Below are 23,097 nucleotides of genomic sequence, written 5' to 3' on the forward strand. Positions count from 1 at the left end.
AAACTGTGGAAATGCAAACCTAATTCTGGTTAGTGATGGGTTTAAACATTTTCCACATTTGAAAATAAAGTAGGTATAATTTTAAAGTTGTTAACGCAAACGGAACAACATGCAGAACAAACTTTAGAAACGATGTATGCATATTAAATACAAATATGTAAATTGGAAGGAAATTAAACTGACAGAGTGAAAATTGGAATTATAGATTACAACAATTGACAGACATGTGATTCATTTGCCAAAAAATACTTATTTCACACACACAACATGTGTTAACGTCGTAAATTGAATCGATGGCAGGATACCATAGCAAGGTCACTTCTGGCGATTACAAAGACAAAGAAAATTTGTTATGACTGGGTAATTACAACACTTATTATTATTACATAGAACTTATTCCCTCTACACAGAATGTGCTTCGAAGACGCAAAATATCTTACTGTGTACATATGTCGAGTGGACTGCATCGTAAAATTCCGAAATTAAATTTATGCAAGCTAGGCCATGAAGTGAGACTATATAAATTTAGGTATATGAAATTGTTTAAATGCACATTAACGTAGTTTTTTGAAGATGCTGGAGCGAATTTTTTTAGAACAATACTTTTATTCCTGAGAGTGTTTATTATAAATAGCTATTTGCATTTTTTCACATACTTAAAAATATCAGTTTCGTCTAATTACGCTGTAAATGCATCTGCTTACTTCAGTAGCAACGAAGCAATTTTTCGAGATTTACGTTGACCATCTTCCGGAAGTGAACTAACCCATTTACGAAGCACGGTTAGACCAACGGCGAGAGAAATTATTACAGCACCAACGATACTGGAATATATTGTTCAATTGTTGCAAGAAGTGATATAAATAGGTACATACATAACTCATTGTTTCAACTATGGTGTTCTCACCTGAACAAATCTGGTACCAAATCAAATATGAGAAACTGAAGGATAAAAGCAGTCAAGGTATCCGATGCCGTCCTGACAATGGAGAATGGTCCTGCATCTTCACACTTTAGAGCCAATGTCAATGTCATTTGTGACGCGAAGGAAAGTGCACCCACACCGACCGCCAGCACCCAGGTCAAGGTGTCACTAGGCAAGGCAAACACGTCCAAAATCAATACTGCTACAACATTTTGGACTAATTGGAGAAATCCGACAGATAATACTACCAAAGGCCCATTAACGGTTCGCAATCCTCGCACGAAAACAATCGCAACCGTGGCAAAGACCATCCGACCAAGGGCTAGTCCAGTTCCAATCTAATAATTAATTACAAAGCAATTGTGCAATGCCATTCGTACATTCGCTGCTATTTAATGGTTTCATGTATGTACCAATGTGTCCATATCATATTCCTCTTTTCCCGTGATAATTGGTGGTTTGGCAATGCACACAATTCCACTCAGCGTCAGAATGGCACACAACATTGGGACCAAACCACATCTCTCGCCAAGCGTGATATGTGCTAATAGTGCCACCGTAACCATCGACATTGATCCGATGACGCTAACATCTGCAACTGGGATGTATTGCACGGAAAGAAAATAACCCATTATTGATGCAAATCCGCAAATTGACCTGCCCTGAGTAAATAAGAAGTTGACGTTTATTCCAATTAATGCATGAACTTTCCATTAATTGCAATACATAAATACTTACGAAAAGCAACATCATCATGCCCAATCTTTTCCGGTCAGTTGGTGGCCAAATTGGTTCAAATATGTTGTTCCTTTTATCCAGGCATGCTCTGAGAACGAGTGGTATTGCTGGTACGAACATACCGACAAACCTGAAGAGTCCCACGTTTAATACATGGTACCCTTTCAAATATTTGACAATAATTCCGGTCGAGGTAAACAAAAGACCAGACAAGACGGCAAGAATAATGCCGGCGTAGCGACTCTTCGTCCAACTGGTCGTTTCTTTATTTTTAGTCTTGGTTTCTGTCGTCGCCGTCGTTGACGGAATATCTGAGCTGGGGAGAAATTCAGATTTTTCAGTGATCACGACGACCTCTTCATCATCGACGGGAGCGATGCTGGTATTTTTCTGGTCTTCAAGTAAGGAAGACATCATGATATCGTACGAATTAGAACACTTATGTATTGATACTACTTGGCTTAAATTTTTTTTCAGCTCAAATGTGTGTGTTTGTTTGAATTTGTGTTTGTTTGTTCGAATGTTTATCAAAACCTAAGTGAATAACATATCTTGAACTCGGATAATTGAGCTTGAAAGTAATGGAACACATGCATAAACACATGAATAAACATACAAAATCAGTCAATCAAAACGTGCATATACATACAGATGCTATAATCTCAAGTGTTTGTGGAGTCATATGAGTGTTAATCTGATGTAATCTTAGGTGCGGGTGGTCAGTCATTTCAGACAGAGTAGAAATCATATTCAAGTATGCATGAAAATTATCATCATATGAAACACAATGGAGAATTATTTAGCTATGTACAATTTCAGATCTGATTAAATTTAATTCAAAGTTGAGATATAATTTGGAAACAAGGATATGATTGAGGTACATGAGACGAGCATTATGTGATGCTTTTAAACTTCTTCGGCTGATTCTCCCTTTTTGATTTCGCAGATCTATAAGAAATATTCAAATTAAAATGTGTATCAGGATATATATGTAAATAAACTCAAATAAACATGGGAAACTACACAAGTAATATTTATGCATGTACAAACCTCCATAAATTTCTTGACTTTGCAATCCTTGAAGGCCTTATATCCAGCACACTTATTGTCCAAACTGAACGATTTACCTAAAAATGGAAAAATTTCGTCGTCACATCTTCAACATCATAAACAGAGTCTAATATTTATTGGAAAACTGACCATTAGTGGATGCACATTCATCGACGGCTTTCTTGAAAGCTGCTTGAACAGAAGTAGGCAGAACAGCTTTCATCAATTTTTCAGATCCGTCCGCGTTGTAAGTTCCGTCATCATTCAGCTAAAAAATTAGTTGGTGTTAAAAACTCAAGATAACCGTAATTTTAATGAACCTTGTTAACCTACCATCTTTTGCTTTTTCCACTTACACACTTCGATACACTTGAATGGAGAACGTTAAGCGTTAGTTTGCATATGTACGAAGGGATTATATTTGATTTTTCATAATTTTATATACCAGTTCGTTTTCTTTCCATTTCTTCATCCATTCTTTGCGGTTCTCTTCCGTAACGGTGGTTGGGTTGACCGTGGTGCCTCCGGTTCCAACGACCTCGGCGTAGCATTCCTTCTGACCCACAAACATTGACGTCATATTCATGGACTCTCCCTTGCAGGTCATATTCTTGAACTTTCCCTTCCACTTTTTTCCGTCCGTTTTTCCGGCCTATAGAGTAAAAATTTAATAATATGTTTCGACATTTTTTGAAGTTTTTCTATATAATGCACTATATAAAGTTGATTTTACTCTTACGGATGTTGCGGAAATAATGACCACAAGGACCAACGACAAGACAAACGCAAACTTGTACATTTTGGAAGATTGTTGCGAAAAGTTTTTCGAAAAATTATTTTGCGAGGATTAATTGGAAGATGTGAATGAAGTGAATAATTATAGAGGAAGTGTTTCCTTAAATAGTAAAATTCTGCGGCTGAATCACGTCTCATTTGGTGAATAGAAACTTGTGGCCAGCAATTGTGCAAGCACTCAATGCAAAATTCGTGATCCTAGGCACATCCGGTGTCATATCATTTAATCAGCTAGATCAAAAAAAGAAACGTTTAATACTTACTTTGTAAGCAGAATGTATGAGTATAAACTTATATGTATGTGTGCATAAGTTACAAATTAAGGTGTTAGAACTACATGCGTCACATTACATAGCCTTGAAACTGGACAAATTGTCCAGTATACGCAGTTTAATTTTTAATGAGGTTGCATATAGATTATTATATAATTTATTTTGTCTTCACTTTTAAATATTAAACCTTATCAAGTTTAGCCTAGGATCAGTCAAAAACTGCAGGAAGTTGCATGTGATTCATTGAAAACGAAACATGCCCTAACCACTCGAAAAAGAAGTACAACAAACACGAACAATTCGCCATTATTAATAAATTGCATATGATTTGGTTTATGTTTAATGTTAGAATGTTAAATAATTTTACAGTACCAAGCATATGTACATATGTATTTTTAACTTGTATCTAAAGATTAAGAAAGGCGTGATCATTAGACGTGAGTGAGTAGTTCGGAAAAGAAAGAGAAAGTAGTAGTAGAAAGAGACAACGTCCTACAATTCTGTGTACCGATAGTAGCGATGTGAAACTCATCGTTTAGTTTTCACACAAAAGATTATTGGAGAACAACAACTTATTCATTTTCGCATTTAAAAAACTAACAATTAGTACACCAGATATTTAGATTGCAGATTTTAGACTTTAAAGAAGAAAAATAAACTCTTTCTTTAAATAATCATATGTGTATACTGTTTATGTATATGCTGCATTTTGTCAAAATTGTCCAGCATATGTACATATGCATGTACATCTGTGTATACAAGGGACGCACGGACGCATAATATGGAGCTTGACAATTACTGTGCATACTGCGAGTTACCTGGTTTATAATTCCTTAACCTATGTACATTTCAAAAGTTTTATTGTCCTTACTTTTTGTGCTAATTAACCGAAAATGAACAACAAACTAACATAAATACGTATCAGCGGTATGCATATGTATGTGATTAATTAGTCGAACTCGTACTTATACATATACATAAATGCATGCCTTCGTCCACATAAATACGTATAATTGCCATTGTAGTTTCCGGAAATGATAGCAATTACGAGTAGTTCTTATGGAACTTTATACCCAAATTAGCACTTTAGTACCATGGATTGGGCGGATGGTAGTTAATACTCGTCCTCTAATTTTGTGCAAATTAAGTATGCCATTTTATTGAGCCCTTATCTATTGGGAATCATTATTTTAAATCTGCATCGTGTCGTATTTATAATTTTGCTGGGAGCTGTATCCTTGTGACACGCGATATAAGTAGAATTAAAATTTGTGCATGTATCACGTACGGAGATTTAGTAACTAATATTCTATAGAGAAAATCCTATCTGGCTCGATCAGGGAGAGCATTTTGCAATAAAAAAACTATTCTTTTGAGTTTCATGCAGCAAGTGGGCTAACTACATAAGTATGTACATAATTGGATTTATCATTGTAAATGCATGCATAGGTAGATATACATATGTACGTAAGTGTTACATAAATGTAATTGCATATAGTTCTGTATATGGATAATTTATTTTTAAAGTCAAAATAGATTCGTATAACCATGTATCCGGTTTCAAGATGGAAGAATTCTATAATTCTATCTAGATAATGGCCGAGTTAAATGATTTGTAACTTATGCAGGTATTTTTGTTGATATTAATCTGTAATAAAAGTTTTTGCTCGATTTTGTTTTAATTTTGGACGGTCGAACAAATAAATGGAGATCTCATTTGGAAATTAGGCTTGTAGACTTTGGTATTACTTACATAGGTATTAAGTATACACGAATACTTATTCATATCTTCCCAAGAACTTTCAGGGTTAAACTGTCAAATTCTACGTCTATTTATGAGTCCAACAATAAATAAGAAATGAAGATACTAGATCATAATGTGGTGTCTATTGTTGAGACACTAACTATTGACCATGTACAAATGCGTATCAGTTTCATATATTCAATTTACTTAGTTATACGTACATTTACATCTAGAACTTGATGTCAAAATCAGGAAGCGAGAGGCATGTACTTATTTGCGTAGTTAGACCATGGCTGCCCGATCGCGTATTTATCGAAACTCGAAGCACGTTCATTTGCCAATAATTGATTAAGCAAATAGTTTTAACTAGTTTATTTTGCTTCGGCTTTTGTGTTTGAAATTAAGTGATGCTATATTTATGACGAGGGCGCGTCAATTTCCAGAGAACGAGGCAAATACGTGACCTTATAATTCTAAATAGTAGTCGATGAATTATAATGGTGTTTATTCAATGTGAACAAAAAACAAGATAATCAGAAATAATGAGGCAACAAGACCAAGCTAAATATACACATGCAAACATGTATTTATATGTACTATGTATGTACATATAAAGGTATTCGTTTGTACCTGTTACTCGCTTCATAAAAAACTGTCTTTTTCTAAATTCCAACACTGCCATACATCAAATTTTACCCGGTTTCAAAATGTTAAACACTTTGTGCATTTCTATCTATCATAATTTACTGCAAGTTTGCTGCTTCTTAAAATTAATTCCATACCAATGGGACGAAAAACGACGGAGATTGCTCAAAGGAGGAACATTGACATGGATCATATTCGAAATTCATTTTGCGATAAATTTTAGCTTCACCTCATTTGCAATCGGGAGACTGGTGAATGCAAGTATTACCAGCAGAAGCTACTTTCCTCTCTTGCTAAGAATTTTAAACAGTGCGTGGGTTGGTATCTACGTTCTCACTTGTTTCTCACATTGCCAGATTAAAATTGATGAGGGGGGTGTAAGACACTTGATTAATTGCATGTTCGTATACATGGAGGAAAAGGAAGAAGAGTGTAAGAAAACGTTTTTGTTGGTTGATACAAATATTTGTAAAAATATAATGTCTCGAATTTAAATACTTACATAGTGTCCAGAATGGCCAAACTGATACTCATCAAGCCAGCAAATCGCCGATTTATCTTGAAAGTGCGAAAATCCCAGGCCCGACTTGGCTACTATCTCTTAATTGGGATGATACTCTGGGTGTTAAACCCAGGAATTCATGCCACTTTGGTGTACGAGAGCCCTTGTGCCCCCCATTTTTCAAGCTCACTCTTTCTTCCATGTGATGACTTTAAGGATCACTTTATTCCATGGCATCATAAAGTTCCATTCATCATGATTGAATATTATCTCACAACGATTATCTTTACGTCGTTCTCTTTCAACTGGGCTGTTATTTTCTTGGGGCTGTCATGGGTTGTGGATGAACTAAAGAGCATATCGTAAGTTGCGATATGCTTTTGTTTTTCCAGAGTTGCGTCATAATGCATCATTTATTTCACATTTTTCAATTGTTTTGTAGGGAGAACGGGATGAATGGAAACCAATCGGGTCACGAAGCTATTGCCGATTACCGAAACGTAGAATGCATCATGAGTCAACTAAATAACTGTTTCAAATTGTATCTCGCAACGTTTCCTACGATTCTATTCTCCGTCGTGGCACTTTTACTGTTTGGCGTAATAAGAATCTGGAAAAACGACCCTGGTTCTAATCTCATGTTTCCTTTATGTGGGGCTCGTTGTTTCTACGAAGCGATCACCCCGCTGAGCATTGCAGGCGTGGTGAATGAGGAAAATAAGAGGTTGATCATGCTGTGGAAGAAAAAGAGGGTGGTGGCTGGGTCTGGACCAAAAGAGGTCAAACTGATGAAAACTTATGCAGCGTCACTAAACGGGGTCCGATGTAGGTCTGGCTCATTGTATACGTTCGAAAATGGAATTGTCCTATGCTGCTTGAATAATTTGATGCAGCTTACGCTAAACTTATTGATTACTTTTAAGCAATATTAGAAAATATAGATAATGATCAATGAAAATTATGCCCACTTTGGTGTTGTATGAAATAAATATTTGAGAAAAGAACATCAATTAAATTCCACTTGCTTACGTATTTATGTGCACAGTCCTAAATAATCGCATTTTTGACAGGGTCGCCGATAATGATAATAAATAAATAAAAATACACGAAATTAGCACCTGATATGTAATTATGTTTAAAATAGCTTGCAATATTAATCCCAACATATTATATAGAAACATTTAACGAATATTTATATATTTATTTGTATTTCCATTTGTAAGAAATAAAACTATGGTAGAAATACTTTGTCGATTTATCTGATTGAACATCCAACTTTACTCATTTCTAATCATGCACAAAATGACAGGAGGTCATTGAGACCTTAGAGCAATTAATCCAATAATTACTCATAAATATCAAGGGCGCTTACGTCAAGCTCTAAAGCTCATATTTTGGAACCACAAAAAGTGTATTTAAATACAATAAATTATCGCTATTATATAAATTACACCATTTATATTTCAAACGATTTATACAACACTTAATAATTTAAAATGTGTAATAGAATCATTCTGATGGTTTCCACAAACCAATGTCGTTCCATCAGAGTACTCATTACAGCTATAAATTCTTACAATTAACCAAAATAAATTACACATTTACATATAACGTACATGTAATGACTTGATTTATTGGACAATTTTTTAACGGAATATTCCACGAATTAAGCTACCTTCAAATGGGAGGATTTATCAAGTAAATCATAAATTTCACAGAATTCATACGCATAAAGTTATGAACGTATTTTAAACAGATTTCAAATGTATCATTCAGAACAATTAATAAATTAATTACTTTACTGCAAAATGAAGATTTTGCAAGATAAAAAAGATTGGATAAACTAGATGCTTAATCAGTCAGTCAGTATTCTGAGGTACTTACATAGGTAGAAATAATTAGGCTTCGATTACAGAATACGTACTGCCATGATGAGGACATCAGGATTTTCACCCATAGTTTCTTTCCTTATTATTGGTGTGTCCTTGTTTGCTACATCCAGCGGAGAAGGGAATGCTCCTCCATTATCAGATTGGGAGTCTTTCAAGGCAATTAACTACACGGCTTAATTGTCATTGGATTATTACACTAATACTTAGAAAATGCTGGTCGTTTATTACAGGCTTTCCACGGGAAAGTTTTTGCTAACTCTGAGAATGAGAAAATTCGCAAGAAAATCTTTTTAAAGAATGCCAAAGCAGTGGAATCGCACAACAAGGCATTTGCAGAGGGTAAAGTCTCCTACCAAAAAGAACTGAATGCATTCGCAGACATCGACGGAGACTCGTTTTCTGCCAACTATTGCGGTTACAAACCTTCAAATGACACAAGGACTGAAACAATGTCTTCTGCATCGGACTTCAGTAACGTTGGACAACTTGATACTAATTTTGACTGGAAAGCAAAAGGAATGGTTACACCCGTTAAGTATCAAGGTGTGTATTTATTATTAGTGAAATCAATATCACAAACGTTCCAAATGGATGGTGGAGAAATTTTTAGGATGTGTTCACTTACATATTTTTACTGCGCATAGGACGCTGTGGATCTTGTTGGGCATTTGCAGCAGTAATGTGTCCATTTTTAACCATTTTACTAAATTAAGTATTTCATTCTATTTAGCTCCATACTTACATATGTACATAGGTCGGTGCAATGGAGAGTCAGATTCTGATCAAGGGTGAAAATCAACAAATCCTTAGCGAAGAACAAGTTGTAGATTGTGATAGTGAGTAAATAAAATAATTACGCACTAAATTTTTCTCATAATTATATAAATATGTACATGCGTCATAAGAAAACATTAAACACTAAAAACATATATAGAAAGGTCTCACGGCTGCGACGGAGGACTACCCATTTTGGCATGGCGTTACATTAAGGAAGCCGGTGGAATAACGACAGAGGAAAAATATCCCTATTCTGCAGGAAATGGACATGCAGGCCAGTGTCACTTCGACTTGAATGGGGCCGTGGCGCATGTTAGTGACTACGGAAGGATCGAGAAGAATGCAGACACGATCATGAAGGGCTTAGTGTCCAAAGGACCAGTAGGTTGTTAAATTTTCTTATAGATCACCAGTTAGCAAAACATAGCAAATGGGTTTCGCGCATGAAATTTTGCCGACCAATAAGACCGAGATTTTGTAAATAAATTGTCCTTTATTTTTAGTTGGCAATCGCTCTGGATGGACGAGAACTGCAAATGTATTCCAAAGGTGTGTACAGTTGCAGGAGTTCTAATCTTAGCCATGCCGTACTTCTGGTTGGGTAACGTACAAAATATAAGAACTCGCATAACTGATAATTCTGCAAATATATTAATTCCGTGTATGAATTTCTAGTTATGGGAATGACGGTGGGAAGGATTACTGGCTGATTAAAAATTCCTGGGGTAGTCGATGGGGGGAGAAAGGTTATGCAAAAGTTCAACGAGGTGCTGGAAAAGATTGCGGCATAACAAAAGATGTGGCATATGTTAACATTTAGTAGTTTGTGAATGAATTTTATATAGCAATTAAATGATACAAAGTATTTATTATGGTTACTGTAAAATTATTAAGCACTTGCGTAAACCAGTTTCCAGAAGATGCAAGGATTCTAACCACCGTTATAGTTATTGACATGTCGATTGTATCTAATTGATCCCTAAAACTCACCTTAATTATTCAGAGCACCCAAAACCACAATAAACAAGCTTTATGAATATGCAAAAATGTATTCCATTTTAAGTATCGATGGTCTTAAGGGTATCGTCATAACGTCATCATACCACTTTACATCCAAAGTTGTAAATTATTGACCTTGGCCAAAGCTTCACAACCTGTTACATACCAGTGAAACTTTTGAAATGCATACGATGGAGATTAAACATACATATGAAGTACATACATAGATTTGGACACTATGTACGTTAGGTAACGTAAATGTGTATCTAACTTTGGACGAACTAACCCATTTCACCATATTAATTATGTATCAATTCATACGCTTCGAATCCTCGCTTCGCATAGACCCAAAAACCTCACTAGATAAGCATTTTAAGACTAAATTCGGAGGTTCATCCGCTCTACTTGTTACCAAAAGTGATGTGATATACAGACAGTCCCATGTTTCACCGGAAACATTGTGCAAACTATATAAATTATTCAAAGACGTATAAGAGACATGATCCGGTTGGTGATTCATTAATTTCCCAGAAATTCTACATTTTATACATATTTCGTTAATAAAACGCATTTACGAAGAAATATTTATAAACTGTTTTGAGAATATTTCTTAAGAAAAGTATTACATACTCTACATAATCTCATAAAATAATACTTCTATTGGTGGAGATACATATGTGTACGTATGTACATTCATGCACAAACTCTGAATGTTTTTAGTTATCGCATCATATACACATGAGTGTACACGCATACACTTCAATTTATGAAATAGTTATTGAAATTGATATTTTCCTGATTCTGGTGAACTGCTTTTACTTTGATAAATATTGATCTTGCACAGTCTTGTGCCATCACTGCTTGATAAGATAAAGATTAATGTGATATTTTATACTACGAATCAGTCTACATTTAGTACTACATTCGTACAAGATTGAAAAGTACTTAACACAAAAGTATGCATGTACATACATAAACACATATATGTTATGAAAACCATCATCGGAAACAAGGAGATTTTGTAACGAAATGCCCAACTTCTTAACAAACCTGACCTTTGATCACAAACAATTTGTTAAGAACTTTTGTTCATTTATATCCTTCATGGAATGAGAGCTTTGTCCTATCAGTAAATATGTATGAGTCATGCAGAATCGTAGTCACTAAAGCCACCAGTTTGGCTGGATACTTTGCCACTACGTTTTTTTCTTGCCTCAGTCGCCCTTAAGTACTCAGCCAACCTTCAGTTACCATTTCAAATTTGCAAAGACAGCATATTGGCAGAACGAGCGTCAGAATTATCAACGGTGCGTGCATTTATAAATCAAAGAAGCTGTATCAGCAAAGAAAATCAAAATCCAAGGCAGGTTTTTATTTGTGGAGATTCTTGATTATCAAACTTCTAATTTTCTTTAATATATTTTACCTAAAATTACAGGAAATGGCATCAAAGCTCCCCATTCTCTCTCTCATCCTGTGGTTGGTTGCTGCAACTGCAAAGTCCACACCAGTCACGCTAGAGAAACTTGACTCCTTGCAACAACTGGATACTGTACCAGAAAATATGATCAATTTCGTGACAAATCTCAATTCGTCGAATATTTACGAAGTGTCCCCTGACATCCTCCCCGAGGGCGAGAATAACTCGCAACTAAGAGCGCAAGATTATGTAATCATTCCCAAAAGCGAGAGGGCAGAAGAATCACTCAAGTTTCCTTTCTTGGTGCGCGTCACCTTCCTCCGTATTAACATCACCGAGGACGTTTTAGACGATAAGGATTACACTGATGATGAATATGACGACGACGAGGCTTACACTGATAATGAAGACGAAGACGAGACTTCAGAAGATAATGGTGAAGATGACGAACAGGTTTGTAACATTTAGATTTTATTCTATGTATAAATCTTATTCCAGCTCCAGTGAAATGTCGTATGCATACTATTATATTTATGTGAAAGGTCACCACCACCACTCCCCCTGCGAACATGACCAGCCATCGACTCCTACTTGGACGTTCAGGTGTTGGGAAACCACCCAGCACGACACCTCGTGCTGCCGACGGGGAAAGCAGCAATCCTTCCACATTCGCGAAGCTAATTAATGGGCGCATTATTCATGTCCTGATTGTGATCCTGTACATCTTGTTTGGCGTTGGATTAGTTCTGTTCATCGTCCACAACGCGGTTACCTGCTGTTCTATCTGTTTCAATTGGAGATATCGTTTGGAACAGTGGCCTATGACGGTGGAAAGACGACCATCTCACAGGAGAGCTTATTCCTCCTTCATTCCAAACAAACAAGCGTTCTATGAACCACTATAAAAATCCATATATATTTTTCTGCAGTAAGAATGTTGAATGCAACAACAAAGTTTGGCATTGTATTTTATTCAAATAATAAATTGACTGATAGTAACTATTAGACATTCAGAGTTTCAGACGTGAAGATAAAATGTAGGAAAATTCGCTAAAGTAATAAATCATCCAGCGCCCAACATTCTAAATACTTGACGGAAAAATCTTTATTTGGCGTTAACGGCGTAGACCCAAAAGTTTTGCACTCTTCCGTCCTTCCCTTATCTAGACAGTTGTCCAACCAAAGTGCATACTTCCCACTGAAATATTAAAACAAAATAAATAAGCATCCGACATATGTACATTCATCACGTCGATACCCATTAAATATTGCGTATAATTCACTTACTTGCTCGCTCCTATCGTAACAAAGTCTTCCTTGGCCTGAAGAAAGTATGCATGTTTATGTCCACTCCATTTGAAAGAGGTGAATTCCTCTGGCCCTCCCTTGAAAACGAAGGTAGAAGAGTCTCCATGAAAGTGGTCACTGATTTTCCATGCACAGGACATGTAAGAACCAAACACATGTCCTTCAAGGTCCTCGATGAGAAGGATGATCGGGGATGAGGGGGCTGTTTCCTTGGTCAACTTTCGTATCAGAGTGGAAAGCGAGGTGCCATGGGTGTGGGTGGAGTAGACTAATTTCCACGGAAATCCGGTGGCACGGGGCGGAAGCTGGGCGGAGAGCGCAATTGCGTCATCGCCACGCAGGATGAGAGACTCCTTGGCCACTTGTTGCAAGAAATCGTCTTCGTCATCAGGAGCACCGATTTGCCATAATACTTTCGGCTCTGTTGTTGTTTCAGATTTTATCACCTTTTCCTCTGCCTTTTTCAACTGCTAAATTACAAATCAGAAATCGTAAATTAGTAAATTGAACAAAATAATGGGTTTATATGTTTTTTTCTTATACTTTTTTCTGTGCAGTCTTTACACTCCAAGATTTTCTAGATTGAAATGAATGCACCAATTTTTCCAGCAGATTTAACGAAGGCATACAATGCGACTGATACTGCATTTCTGATCTGTTTGTTTTTATTTTTTATGAATGAAGGGAAATCTGTAATTAAAAAATCAGGAAGATTGAATGGTTGCATGTGAACTTGTCCATGGAAAGTTTTGAATGAGAAGGACATGACAAAAATCATGAGGTATAAGTCATAAAGTTATGAATTCACTGCGCAAAATTCTGTCATAATTTAAAGAAAAACCAGAAGTGAACTACATTTTTCCGACAAAACCAGACCAGAATAAGTATGCAGGTAAATGAGGTGAGCTCAACTGCTATTGCCATTTCATTTACTGATAGAGAGGTGTAAGTTATCATGGGACCAATACACTTTCAGACAGGTAATTAAGCCGTCTATGGGAAGATGATGCTAATGTCAATGTTAATGGGGCGTTAAAATTTAGACACGAAATGGAACTGGTTACAGATATACAGACGAGATGCACGTGGTATGTACGAAAACTCAAGTTATTCTTGCTGTTGACGAATTTATACAGGCTGTAGTGGATAAGTATCTAATTCTGAAAATTTTCCGACAGGACATTTGAGTGTTAAAACAATTACATTATGCGTAGGTGGTTATGAGAAATGAGATATATGTATGAGATAGTCGTGCATTGTTGCATACAAATCTACTTTAAATCAATTTTGCTTCTATAAACTTCTACATATTTTTGCAAATTCATATAGTCTCCTGTTGCGACGTAACTTCAAATTTCCACGAAATGTGACAAGACCACAACGAACGAGAAATTTATGCAGTTGAGGCATTTGAAAGGTAGTAATTTATTTACGGACAGAACGCAGTAGTCTCTTTTATCAATGTAGATATGCTAGTGCAGATTGGTGCACTGTATAGTTGATGGATTTTAAAACTACCCAACACATCATCATCACTGACGTCACATAAAATACTCAAATCTAGTAAATAATGAAAAGAGACTGGGCAACAAAAGCGCAAAAAATATCTTATCGCTCTTGACCTTAACCTTGCAGCAAATATGCGAGCAGGCATATGGATAAGATCCAGAAGCCTGTGAAAAAACTAGATCTGTGATTTTACCTAATTCAAGCCATTTGTCTTCTGTTGTACTATAAGCAATTTTCTGAAATATCTAGCTAATACTTAATTTTTCAACTTTATACTGTACAACACGTCTTGAAAATGTTGACTGTAAAGCTAATTAATTTTATGGTTATTAGTCATCAAACATATAATCAACATCAATGAAACCAGTTGTCCTTCTTGTCAGTATCGTCGGATCCTTACTTTTATTGCTGCTGAAACACATGTACTTATGCACGACCTGGGATGCATTGACGGCTTACTACCGTAGTTCAACCCCATCAAAGTGACTCACGACGACGAGTTCACACGGGAGAATCGACAAAAAAGCGGTTCGCTTACTTTAATTGGCAAACTTTTATCCAGCAGACTTGTCAAATTACATATAAAAGGAATATCCTTCAACAGTTTGCACTTTACTTTATCGAACACAATATTTCGGTTGAGCAGGTCGGGTCGGTCTCATAGTCTCATTTTGCCTCCACTTACTAAAATTCCAATTATGCTCACCATCACAACTTTGTCATTGTTCATTCTGTTCTCAACCTGTGGGGGGATTTCTTTTGAGGAGGATCTAACAATTTCCATAAAGGAGAAAAATGCATTGGATGAGGTGACGTGGTGATTTACCAGTCAATCGAGTTGTTCAAAGTGTAGAAATCTGAATGTCTGTTTCATTTCCGCAGCTCAGGGACAGAGTTTTACCCGAACTTACGCATGACTACATGAAAAAAGATATTTTTCTTGTTCGCTGGTTAAGAGGTGAGTCAACCACAAGATATATTGTTTTATACATATAAATGTCGTACATATATTTACTTCCTTCCTTTTTTATATTCCTTCCAGCTCGCAACTTTGATGTTGATGCAGCAGAAAAGATGTTACTGAAGGTGAGTTAGTTCTATTTCAATTCTTGTAAAAAACATTGACTTTTGAAAGCACTTAACTTTCCTTTCTTGTGTATATGCAGTCTCTTAAGTGGCGCAACACAAATTCTATCGACAGTATTGGCACTGAAGATTGGTCTCTGTTTGAACGAAATTTTCCTTACTCGGTGGATTCAGTCAATAAAAAAGGGCAACCCTGTAAGACGATAATTTATATGTATCCAATTAACATCTGCTCGCATCACGTCGTTATCAGACTCGATAATGTCTTCTCTTATTCCAGTGCTCATCATCTCGCCCAGTACGCCTTGGGATATAAGGTCCATTCTCCTGACAAAGGACGGCCCTCGTCTGACTAGATGGATGATCAAAATGCTCGAGGACGCGACGGCGAGGATTCGTGAGGAACAGTCGGCAGGCAGAAATGTTACTCGATTCAGTATGGTGAATACCCTGGAGAACTTCAACTTGGTTGAGTCTGGCTGTTTGAGATGTCTTTCTGTATTCACGGCATTTACTAATAACTACGAGGAACATTATCCACAAACGATGGATCAGATGGTCCTGGTTAACAGTGAGTTGTTACTAATATTTAGATAAATTTTCAAATTATCATACAATTTCATGGTAATGTTTTATATGCAGCTCCCGATATCTTTGATGGCGTTTTGCGCTTGATTCGTCCTCTCCTCTCACCTTCTACAAGACAATCTCTTAAAATAATGGGTGGCAACAAGGTAAGAGCAACGAACCACAATACTAAATATTTCAGAAATAATATCAGTTTTGACATAATACATGAAATCATGCTTTACTTTTATGCCTCTTCTAGTCCAAATGGCAATCACAGCTTTTGAACGAAGTAGACGCGGATCAGCTACCCATAGATTTGGGTGGAAATAAGCCAGACGACTTTTAATGTATTATGGTAATAAAGTTCGTCGGAATACTAATAAAAAGAAACCTTATGCGTTTGATAACTGCATTTCTGAAGTGAGAGTTGTAAGTAAGTCAACGACAAGCCGGTAAATTAATTCAGATTATTTGATGTCACACTTCTTACGTATGATCACACACATGTTAACATTAAGTAATTACTTTTTCCTCGTGGATGCATCAAATTCAAGTCAAATCAGATTCTGGGAGAAGTTCAAAGCCAAGGTTTCGAAAGTTCGGGAACTATTTTCAAGGACCAAAAATTTTAGTGCTGATTAAAATCTTTTGCAGAAAAATTGTACATTTTATACTCAACTCGGTATACACGTAACTTGATGTGGTACAAACGACGGCTTCGCCATTTCCTCATCTTATAAGGAAACTTACTGGAGATTACAAGTTTCTTCCCGATACTTTATTTCGCTTATGTAACATTCACCAGCCAAAAATAAGGTAGAAAACATCCCACACTACTTTAGCTCGAAATAAATAAATGAAACTTTGCGTGACATCAATATCATGCATGTGGGGATACGTATGTACTTATCTACCTTTGCATTATACATACACACATATTACTTATGTATACACCTACATATTTATTTCGCATGTTGGTGTCATCGCCACGAGAAAAGTTGGACTTGTCCATTCTGCCGTAATGATTTCTTCATGCGCACATTTGACAGATGACATTTGTTTTTCATCTCAAGTTCCTTCAGCCACAAGCCCCTTAACTCCTCTGCAAACTTTCTCCGCACCACAGTACATACGGACTCTCATCGTTCATCCATGGGTGACTCCTGCTTTGTTTCGTTTGATGACGATTCCAAAGGAAATGGGTTGATTGGGTCATGGGAAAAGGTGAGAATTCCGCTCTCCAAGGTACATGAAGTATGCGAGTATATTTATTTATTTAATACCCGAAGCATTTCGCCAAGTTTGCAAATTCTCTCAGAACGAAAATTACTGAACCAACATTGTTGGTCCAACAATTATAGTATATACCAAGCTAAATCCATATTGCAGTACTGTACCATACTGTCCTGCATACTGTACCTGTACTTATCAAGGACTGATAAATTCATACTCGCGTTAAAAATATCTACAAAATATGTATAAAACCACCTTATAACTTGCAGGCGAGGTTGCTTTTTCTAGCGGTGGAAGAATGATATTATGCTTTCATAATTTCCATGTCGCACAATGAAACCTAGATATTGAATATGTAAATGCTCCATGTAGAACCTTCCGGAATAACACCTACCATTAACAAAGCACGTGGAAGTCTTCCCGTGAGATGTGAATTCACGTGTGAATCAATAATGAACATTACTCATTGCATGACATATCACAAATAATTACCATCTCTCTGAATAAGTATTGCATATATCTCTTCATACATATACCGTTTCATATATACATGTGTATTACTGTTGTTTCCTAAGCATATACATTATATATTGCGACATATATAATTCAATATGAAAGGAATAATGCGATTTATTTCCAGTTGTCATTTATATGATTCTGAGTGCACAGATTGCAATTTTAATGGCTTAAGCATATGGCAAGGCAACAACGACGAACGTCAACCAAATCTAAATATTTCCCTACTTCACCGATTTATTTGCTTTGTTTTCGCTTTGACTTTTCTACACAATTAAACTACGGAGCCCCTAATTTTATATTTAACTTCTAACTTTAGTACACTTTGTTTATTTCTTTTAGTCATCGAGGCACCGTGCTGGAAGCTGGTGTTGGATTTTTAATTAACTTCAATGACAAAAGATACCCGATTTACAAGTAATTAAAAATCAACAATGGATATCTATTAGGAGAATGTTAAGAACTTGTATAATGAAATTTGATTACATATTGATTCTCGGAAAACAAGCATGCAAATAATGATGCAAATAATTATACTCGCTAATTAATCCTAACTTTTGTTAGGAAATGTTTAATTAAGCTACACTACATGGAAGAATACATGGAACGAAATTCGTACATACAACCTTTACCTACCCACCCTTAACGACTATTAAATGTACAATGGTATCAGCACATATTACATGTGCACGCATGCTATTAATTCGGCCCTTTTCGAATCTAATGAAAACCAGTAATATAAATTATTTCGCATAATTCAATAGCTTTGGATGTGTACATTTTCCACGGAAGAAGACATACTTGGTCAGACCGTCATATATTTTAGCTGGCCATTAGTATTTTTGACAATGATTCGAACCACACCTGATTAGTTCTCATTTTCTGGGATATTGAAACCGTGCGAAATTTCTCCAAATCATAATACGCTTTGTGCTTTCACCATGTTTGATGCAATCATCATATTAAATTACATACATATGGCACATTATTTAGCACGTTTTCAAACAAAACATATTCTATAACATTTGAAATTGGAGTATATTTATTTGTATATACGTATGTACATACGATGGCATATTGTAAGCGTTTATTTGTGACCAGTGATGCTTTCTAAAATAAGCAATTTCGTTTGAATTTATGTGATTTTCTCTCCAACTGCGCAATAATAATAAGTCTTTACAATTTCATTCATGACATAGTTCATTGTCAAATATGAATTTCCTTGCGTATGACTACCCTTAGGATATTTGTATTGTGTATTGTACGGATGACTTTGTAAATATACGTAAATGGGTATACAACTTTACGAAATTTAAGCTTCAACAAGCGGAAATTAAATAGATTTAAGCACATTTTTATATCTAAGGAATTTCATAAAACAAATGATATGTAAGTTAAGATTGCAGATTTCTGTGGCTTAAAAAATATTTACCCATACACGTCTCGCTCTGCAAAACTTGAAAGAAAAATAAAATCAATGATGGTTATTGGGCGTATGTATTTATTAAATAAATTGCACGTTATACCCGTAGATATTCTCGTTCTCATACATGAGACAATCTGTCTGAACTTTTCAGAAGCTTTGATTCCACCACAATTTCTTACTGTCTCATACCATTACATACATAAAACATAAAATCTTTCAAGAAGTTCAGTCAGAAATTCGAATAATGAAGCATCTCTCATGTGAAATGCAAGTCGTTACGTTTTATTACAGAAGAGTCGCACCGTGTGTGTTTAGAACTTGTTATGTGTCGCATTTGTCCTCCTCTTATCATCGCTTGAATCCGGGCATGCATTATGTAGGCGGCACGGAAGGAAGGCACAGTCGATCTCTTGCCTTGTTATACAGCACTTTCACCCTGTCACTTTCACTCAGTCGTCCTCCTGCTCCTGGATAAAGCGGAGGCTCTCTTTCTCTCTCTATTTCAATTTCCACTCTTCTTTTCGCCTCCTCAAACCCTGTCTGTTTTTTTTTTCTCCCAGAGAAAGAGACAGCTCGGGCCAGGACAGGTCGTGTAAGGACATGGGTGACCAAGGGGATTGGATAAGCACCCAACCCTATTTTTATTTTCAAGATGGAAATTCCACACTGCCCTCGTCAAGCCAATTGACACCGTCACTTCAGACGAATTCAAATACATATGTACAAACCTACGCCACGATACGCACAGTGCTTTGTACTCTGGGAATATTTCCAAACTGTTTCGTCCTCTTGTTAATTTTCAAGGAGAGACATATTCGGTGAGACATGAAAGAGTTTAAGTGACAATTTTTAAAGAGTTAAATAAAGCATTAAATAATCAATGCTTTGTATGTATACTTATTATAGAATGCTGCAATATTTAAATGCAAACCTGGCCATTGTTTGCATTCTGGCCGGAATTTTAGGAGCAACTCATGGTTCTGGATATGTGATTGGACAATATATGTGCCCTGGATTGTCGTATTTACGAAGTGAATAATTTAGAAAGATTGTGCAACTATTGTTACTACATGTATAAGCATATGCACTTTAATGATGTTGGTTTTATTTTATTTATTTTTAGATGTATCCATCAACACTATTGCGCTCAATGTACTTTGCATAAGCCATGAACGTTGCCGAAGGTTGAAGGCAAGCTGCCCCGGTGTTCCTTCATTGTTCCAAACGATAACCTTCATTTGGGGTGTTGGAATGGCGGTCGCCATCCCCACATATTTTACAACAACGTTTGTTTCTCATACACATCAAGATGGTGAAGTTCATTCTACCTGTTGCAGAGTAAGTGCAAAAAATATGTATCAAATGATGAGTACTTGTTGAATTACATATTTATATACAAAAGCTACTTGTGCTATCTGTATGTAAATATATATTTCATACTTACATTATAGGGACCAATGATGGGGAACTATGTGCTTGGGATTGTGTACGAATTTCTGCGATGTAGCTTACTACATATTGCTCTCTCAATATATCTCCTGTTTGGTAAGTGGTGTGCATAATTTATTTAATTTGGAGCAATCACAAATATTCGATAAATTTTATACCGATAAAATGTATTGATTCTCTAGAGCTCTATAAAATTCGATCCAAATTGAAGCACCTGCGACGATCCTCGGTAAACACTTAATTTAATTTCATATGCATGTATCTGTGTACATAAAGTTGAAATAGGGACAATTTTGATGCATTATTAATTAAGTTGGCATACATTTCTAAAGATACATATGCTAATTTAGTAAGCAAGTCACCAAGTAAAATCGAGCCGAGGACAAACCATTTTAACTAAAAATTTGCAGTTAAATAAGATGGACGACCAGTCAGAATCAGTTTATGAAAAATCCATCACAATATTTAAGCTGTCTTTTGTCACAACTGACACTCCGGCTCAGAATTTTTTTAGGACAATCATGCATTTTATACAAAAAGCGCTTGTACCTTAAAATACCTTAGAACTTTACGTAGAATTTGCAATTTTGCAATGATGGATATAAAAGTTGACCTATTTTTCCATATTTGATATAGAAGAGCAATCTCTCTACAGGACTGAACAAAGGGAGCAGATCAAAAACTCCGAGCTACAGTACCATTTTCCTTTTCATCAACTCTTTTGTTTTCATATTCGTGTGGCTTCCATATGGGGTAGTCCATTCGTTTTACAAAAATGTGGAAGACAAAAGTAAAACCCAGCATTTTAGCAGTAACTCATCGTCATTTTCTATTGCTACCACTACCACCACAACCACAACCTCTTCGTTATTAGAGGAGCCGGAAAAGAAGGCGTACTTTGAAGAGAAGCTTTTGTATCCACCGATTTACTATGTGAGTATATCCGCGTTGTACTTGTACGTTATGATCATGCCAATGGTTACATTTTGCGTCCATCGTGACCTAATGACTTCCGTTCGTGGGCTGACCGCCCGTCTGCCAGCGTCCAATAATGGACTCCATTCGTGCGAGGTCAAAGAGTTGACGGGGCGAGAAGAACCCACGATTGCGAAATCTAGCACATTCCAACCCTCTTCAATGCACAATGGTGAGAATGATTAATCCGAATTATGTGGGTGGGTCTGAAGAAAATGTTAAGCATATAAATACCTTAATAGGAAGCATACTTGAATGAACAAATGGCTTAAATATATTTATAAATATAAGATTTGTATTTATTTATAAATTAATAAACATGCATTACATATTGTGAACCTGAGAATTTAAATGTGTACATTCGTCGACAAATACTTAAGAAGCTTAAATCATGCTTCTCGAGATTTTTTATAAGAGAAAAAGAGTGATCCTTTTTTCCTACCTCGTAATTCTGACTTTCCCTGCAATTGCAATGACAACAAACAATAAATTTTCATAAATGTGAATAATCCGTACCGTTATCGATATCTTTGCAGGGTTAGAAATACTATATATAAAAATAAGTATATTATGATATTCTGTTTCTATAAATATTATTATAAATTTCTATTTTGGACCAAGATTTTCCAGTATTTGTACTAAAATATAATTGTGCGTGGGCATCCCGGTGACAGTTCTTGTTTCCACTTGTTCAAAGAAGTGCTATATTATACTGAATTTTACTCTACGACTACGACACATTTCAATGATGGCATAGACAGCCCTACAAAGATATGCATACATATGTGAACTAAATAAAAGTACGATGAAAAGAAATAAAGATGTGAAAGGATTGCAGCTCATAAGTCTCCATAACAAGTGGATCATAATTTCCTAGATGGGCTCGTCTTGCTTTGCGCTGATAAAGAGGAATCATAAAGAAAATGATCCTTCTGTTGTGCTCACTCATAAATCATACATAAAAGATCTGATGTATGAGAATCAAACTGGAACTCAGTAAAGGCAAGGAATGAAAGGACTTATGATAAATGAGATGGATATATCGTATTTCGTACAGGTTATGGATCTGCCACAACAGATCTGCAGAATCTGTCCTTTGCAAACTAAGCTCTTTATGAATCGGATATAAATTCACTACAATGGAAAACGGAACCTTCCCCCATTCTATTCGCGATAGATTTATCTGTATCTATGTGATTGAGATTACTTGGATGTCTTGCAGTATATTTATCTAAAATGTTCGATGATAGGAGTATAAATTTCACA

At 36.0% G+C, this 23,097-nt stretch overlaps 7 protein-coding genes across 10 annotated transcripts; 4 read left to right on the forward strand and 3 right to left on the reverse strand.

Moving 5' to 3' along the window:
- Nucleotides 1-594: 594 nt before the first annotated feature.
- Nucleotides 595-2,179, reverse strand: LOC110847510 (solute carrier family 35 member G1). The gene is made up of 4 exons (XM_022094459.2): nucleotides 1,664-2,179; nucleotides 1,339-1,587; nucleotides 908-1,263; nucleotides 595-824 (listed from the first exon to the last, which is right to left on the reverse strand). The coding sequence occupies exons 1-4, from the start codon at nucleotides 2,078-2,080 to the stop codon at nucleotides 701-703; spliced, it is 1,146 nt and encodes a 381-aa protein (XP_021950151.1). The 5' UTR covers nucleotides 2,081-2,179; the 3' UTR covers nucleotides 595-700.
- Nucleotides 2,180-2,461: 282 nt separating this feature from the next.
- LOC110847555 lies at nucleotides 2,462-3,607 on the reverse strand. The gene is made up of 6 exons (XM_022094512.2): nucleotides 3,453-3,607; nucleotides 3,159-3,365; nucleotides 3,047-3,082; nucleotides 2,864-2,981; nucleotides 2,714-2,790; nucleotides 2,462-2,611 (listed from the first exon to the last, which is right to left on the reverse strand). The coding sequence occupies exons 1-6, from the start codon at nucleotides 3,510-3,512 to the stop codon at nucleotides 2,570-2,572; spliced, it is 540 nt and encodes a 179-aa protein (XP_021950204.1). The 5' UTR covers nucleotides 3,513-3,607; the 3' UTR covers nucleotides 2,462-2,569.
- A 4,911-nt stretch (nucleotides 3,608-8,518) lies between these two features.
- On the forward strand, nucleotides 8,519-10,379 carry LOC110845677 (cathepsin L1). Of its 2 annotated transcripts, none has more exons than XM_035850350.1 (7): nucleotides 8,519-8,719; nucleotides 8,794-9,106; nucleotides 9,208-9,239; nucleotides 9,318-9,399; nucleotides 9,498-9,725; nucleotides 9,844-9,941; nucleotides 10,016-10,154. In XM_035850350.1, exons 1-6 carry the CDS (start codon nucleotides 8,600-8,602, stop codon nucleotides 9,912-9,914), a joined length of 846 nt encoding a protein of 281 aa, XP_035706243.1. In that variant the 5' UTR covers nucleotides 8,519-8,599; the 3' UTR covers nucleotides 9,915-9,941; nucleotides 10,016-10,154. The 2 variants fall into 2 exon arrangements, with proteins under 2 accessions (XP_035706243.1, XP_035706242.1); XM_035850349.1 differs by having other exon boundaries at nucleotides 8,520-8,719; nucleotides 9,498-9,721; nucleotides 10,016-10,379.
- A 1,096-nt stretch (nucleotides 10,380-11,475) lies between these two features.
- On the forward strand, nucleotides 11,476-12,758 carry LOC110846576. Of its 2 annotated transcripts, none has more exons than XM_035850210.1 (3): nucleotides 11,476-11,702; nucleotides 11,778-12,212; nucleotides 12,302-12,758. In XM_035850210.1, the coding sequence occupies exons 2-3, from the start codon at nucleotides 11,781-11,783 to the stop codon at nucleotides 12,662-12,664; spliced, it is 795 nt and encodes a 264-aa protein (XP_035706103.1). In that variant the 5' UTR covers nucleotides 11,476-11,702; nucleotides 11,778-11,780; the 3' UTR covers nucleotides 12,665-12,758. The 2 variants fall into 2 exon arrangements, with proteins under 2 accessions (XP_035706103.1, XP_021949066.1); XM_022093374.2 differs by having other exon boundaries at nucleotides 11,476-11,646.
- On the reverse strand, nucleotides 12,697-13,958 carry LOC110846577 (TLD domain-containing protein 2). Of its 2 annotated transcripts, none has more exons than XM_022093376.2 (3): nucleotides 13,611-13,958; nucleotides 13,047-13,534; nucleotides 12,697-12,957 (listed from the first exon to the last, which is right to left on the reverse strand). In XM_022093376.2, exons 1-3 carry the CDS (start codon nucleotides 13,713-13,715, stop codon nucleotides 12,810-12,812), a joined length of 741 nt encoding a protein of 246 aa, XP_021949068.1. In that variant the 5' UTR covers nucleotides 13,716-13,958; the 3' UTR covers nucleotides 12,697-12,809. The 2 variants fall into 2 exon arrangements, with proteins under 2 accessions (XP_021949068.1, XP_021949067.1); XM_022093375.2 differs by having other exon boundaries at nucleotides 13,047-13,537; nucleotides 13,611-13,956.
- Nucleotides 13,959-15,178: 1,220 nt separating this feature from the next.
- On the forward strand, nucleotides 15,179-16,644 carry LOC110847268 (SEC14-like protein 2). Its single transcript, XM_022094180.2, has 7 exons — nucleotides 15,179-15,385; nucleotides 15,459-15,534; nucleotides 15,619-15,662; nucleotides 15,743-15,857; nucleotides 15,943-16,233; nucleotides 16,305-16,396; nucleotides 16,492-16,644. The coding sequence occupies exons 1-7, from the start codon at nucleotides 15,275-15,277 to the stop codon at nucleotides 16,576-16,578; spliced, it is 816 nt and encodes a 271-aa protein (XP_021949872.1). The 5' UTR covers nucleotides 15,179-15,274; the 3' UTR covers nucleotides 16,579-16,644.
- Nucleotides 16,645-19,879: 3,235 nt separating this feature from the next.
- LOC118435017 lies at nucleotides 19,880-22,715 on the forward strand. The gene is made up of 6 exons (XM_035849984.1): nucleotides 19,880-20,225; nucleotides 20,314-20,438; nucleotides 20,531-20,745; nucleotides 20,859-20,952; nucleotides 21,039-21,085; nucleotides 21,493-22,715. Exons 1-6 carry the CDS (start codon nucleotides 20,008-20,010, stop codon nucleotides 22,015-22,017), a joined length of 1,224 nt encoding a protein of 407 aa, XP_035705877.1. The 5' UTR covers nucleotides 19,880-20,007; the 3' UTR covers nucleotides 22,018-22,715.
- The last annotated feature ends 382 nt before the right edge of the window (nucleotides 22,716-23,097 follow it).

The sequence above is a fragment of the Folsomia candida genome, unplaced genomic scaffold (assembly GCF_002217175.1).
Source record: "Folsomia candida strain VU population unplaced genomic scaffold, ASM221717v1 Fcan01_Sc003, whole genome shotgun sequence".
Classification (NCBI taxonomy): domain Eukaryota; kingdom Metazoa; phylum Arthropoda; class Collembola; order Entomobryomorpha; family Isotomidae; genus Folsomia; species Folsomia candida.

Coding starts and splice junctions, on each gene's coding strand:
- LOC110847510 (XM_022094459.2), bottom strand. CDS start 2,080: ATGATGTCTTCCTTACTTGAAGACCAGAAAAATACCAGCATCGCTCCC. Junction 1,588..1,663: donor GCATGATGATGTTGCTTTTC/GTAAGTATTTAT, acceptor TTATTTACTCAG/GGCAGGTCAATTTGCGGATT. Junction 1,264..1,338: donor AATATGATATGGACACATTG/GTACATACATGA, acceptor ATTAATTATTAG/ATTGGAACTGGACTAGCCCT.
- LOC110847555 (XM_022094512.2), bottom strand. CDS start 3,512: ATGTACAAGTTTGCGTTTGTCTTGTCGTTGGTCCTTGTGGTCATTATT. Junction 3,083..3,158: donor AATGGAAAGAAAACGAACTG/GTATATAAAATT, acceptor TCTCCATTCAAG/TGTATCGAAGTGTGTAAGTG. Junction 2,982..3,046: donor AGTGGAAAAAGCAAAAGATG/GTAGGTTAACAA, acceptor CTAATTTTTTAG/CTGAATGATGACGGAACTTA.
- LOC110845677 (XM_035850349.1), top strand. CDS start 8,600: ATGATGAGGACATCAGGATTTTCACCCATAGTTTCTTTCCTTATTATT. Junction 9,107..9,207: donor TACACCCGTTAAGTATCAAG/GTGTGTATTTAT, acceptor TACTGCGCATAG/GACGCTGTGGATCTTGTTGG. Junction 9,942..10,015: donor CATGCCGTACTTCTGGTTGG/GTAACGTACAAA, acceptor ATGAATTTCTAG/TTATGGGAATGACGGTGGGA.
- LOC110846576 (XM_035850210.1), top strand. CDS start 11,781: ATGGCATCAAAGCTCCCCATTCTCTCTCTCATCCTGTGGTTGGTTGCT. Junction 12,213..12,301: donor ATGGTGAAGATGACGAACAG/GTTTGTAACATT, acceptor TTTATGTGAAAG/GTCACCACCACCACTCCCCC.
- LOC110846577 (XM_022093375.2), bottom strand. CDS start 13,715: ATGCAGTATCAGTCGCATTGTATGCCTTCGTTAAATCTGCTGGAAAAA. Junction 13,538..13,610: donor TAAAGACTGCACAGAAAAAA/GTATAAGAAAAA, acceptor TTTGTAATTTAG/CAGTTGAAAAAGGCAGAGGA. Junction 12,958..13,046: donor GTTACGATAGGAGCGAGCAA/GTAAGTGAATTA, acceptor TTAATATTTCAG/TGGGAAGTATGCACTTTGGT.
- LOC110847268 (XM_022094180.2), top strand. CDS start 15,275: ATGCTCACCATCACAACTTTGTCATTGTTCATTCTGTTCTCAACCTGT. Junction 15,386..15,458: donor AGAAAAATGCATTGGATGAG/GTGACGTGGTGA, acceptor TCATTTCCGCAG/CTCAGGGACAGAGTTTTACC. Junction 15,535..15,618: donor TCTTGTTCGCTGGTTAAGAG/GTGAGTCAACCA, acceptor TATTCCTTCCAG/CTCGCAACTTTGATGTTGAT.
- LOC118435017 (XM_035849984.1), top strand. CDS start 20,008: ATGGGTGACCAAGGGGATTGGATAAGCACCCAACCCTATTTTTATTTT. Junction 20,439..20,530: donor TGGATTGTCGTATTTACGAA/GTGAATAATTTA, acceptor ATTTATTTTTAG/ATGTATCCATCAACACTATT. Junction 20,746..20,858: donor TTCATTCTACCTGTTGCAGA/GTAAGTGCAAAA, acceptor CTTACATTATAG/GGACCAATGATGGGGAACTA.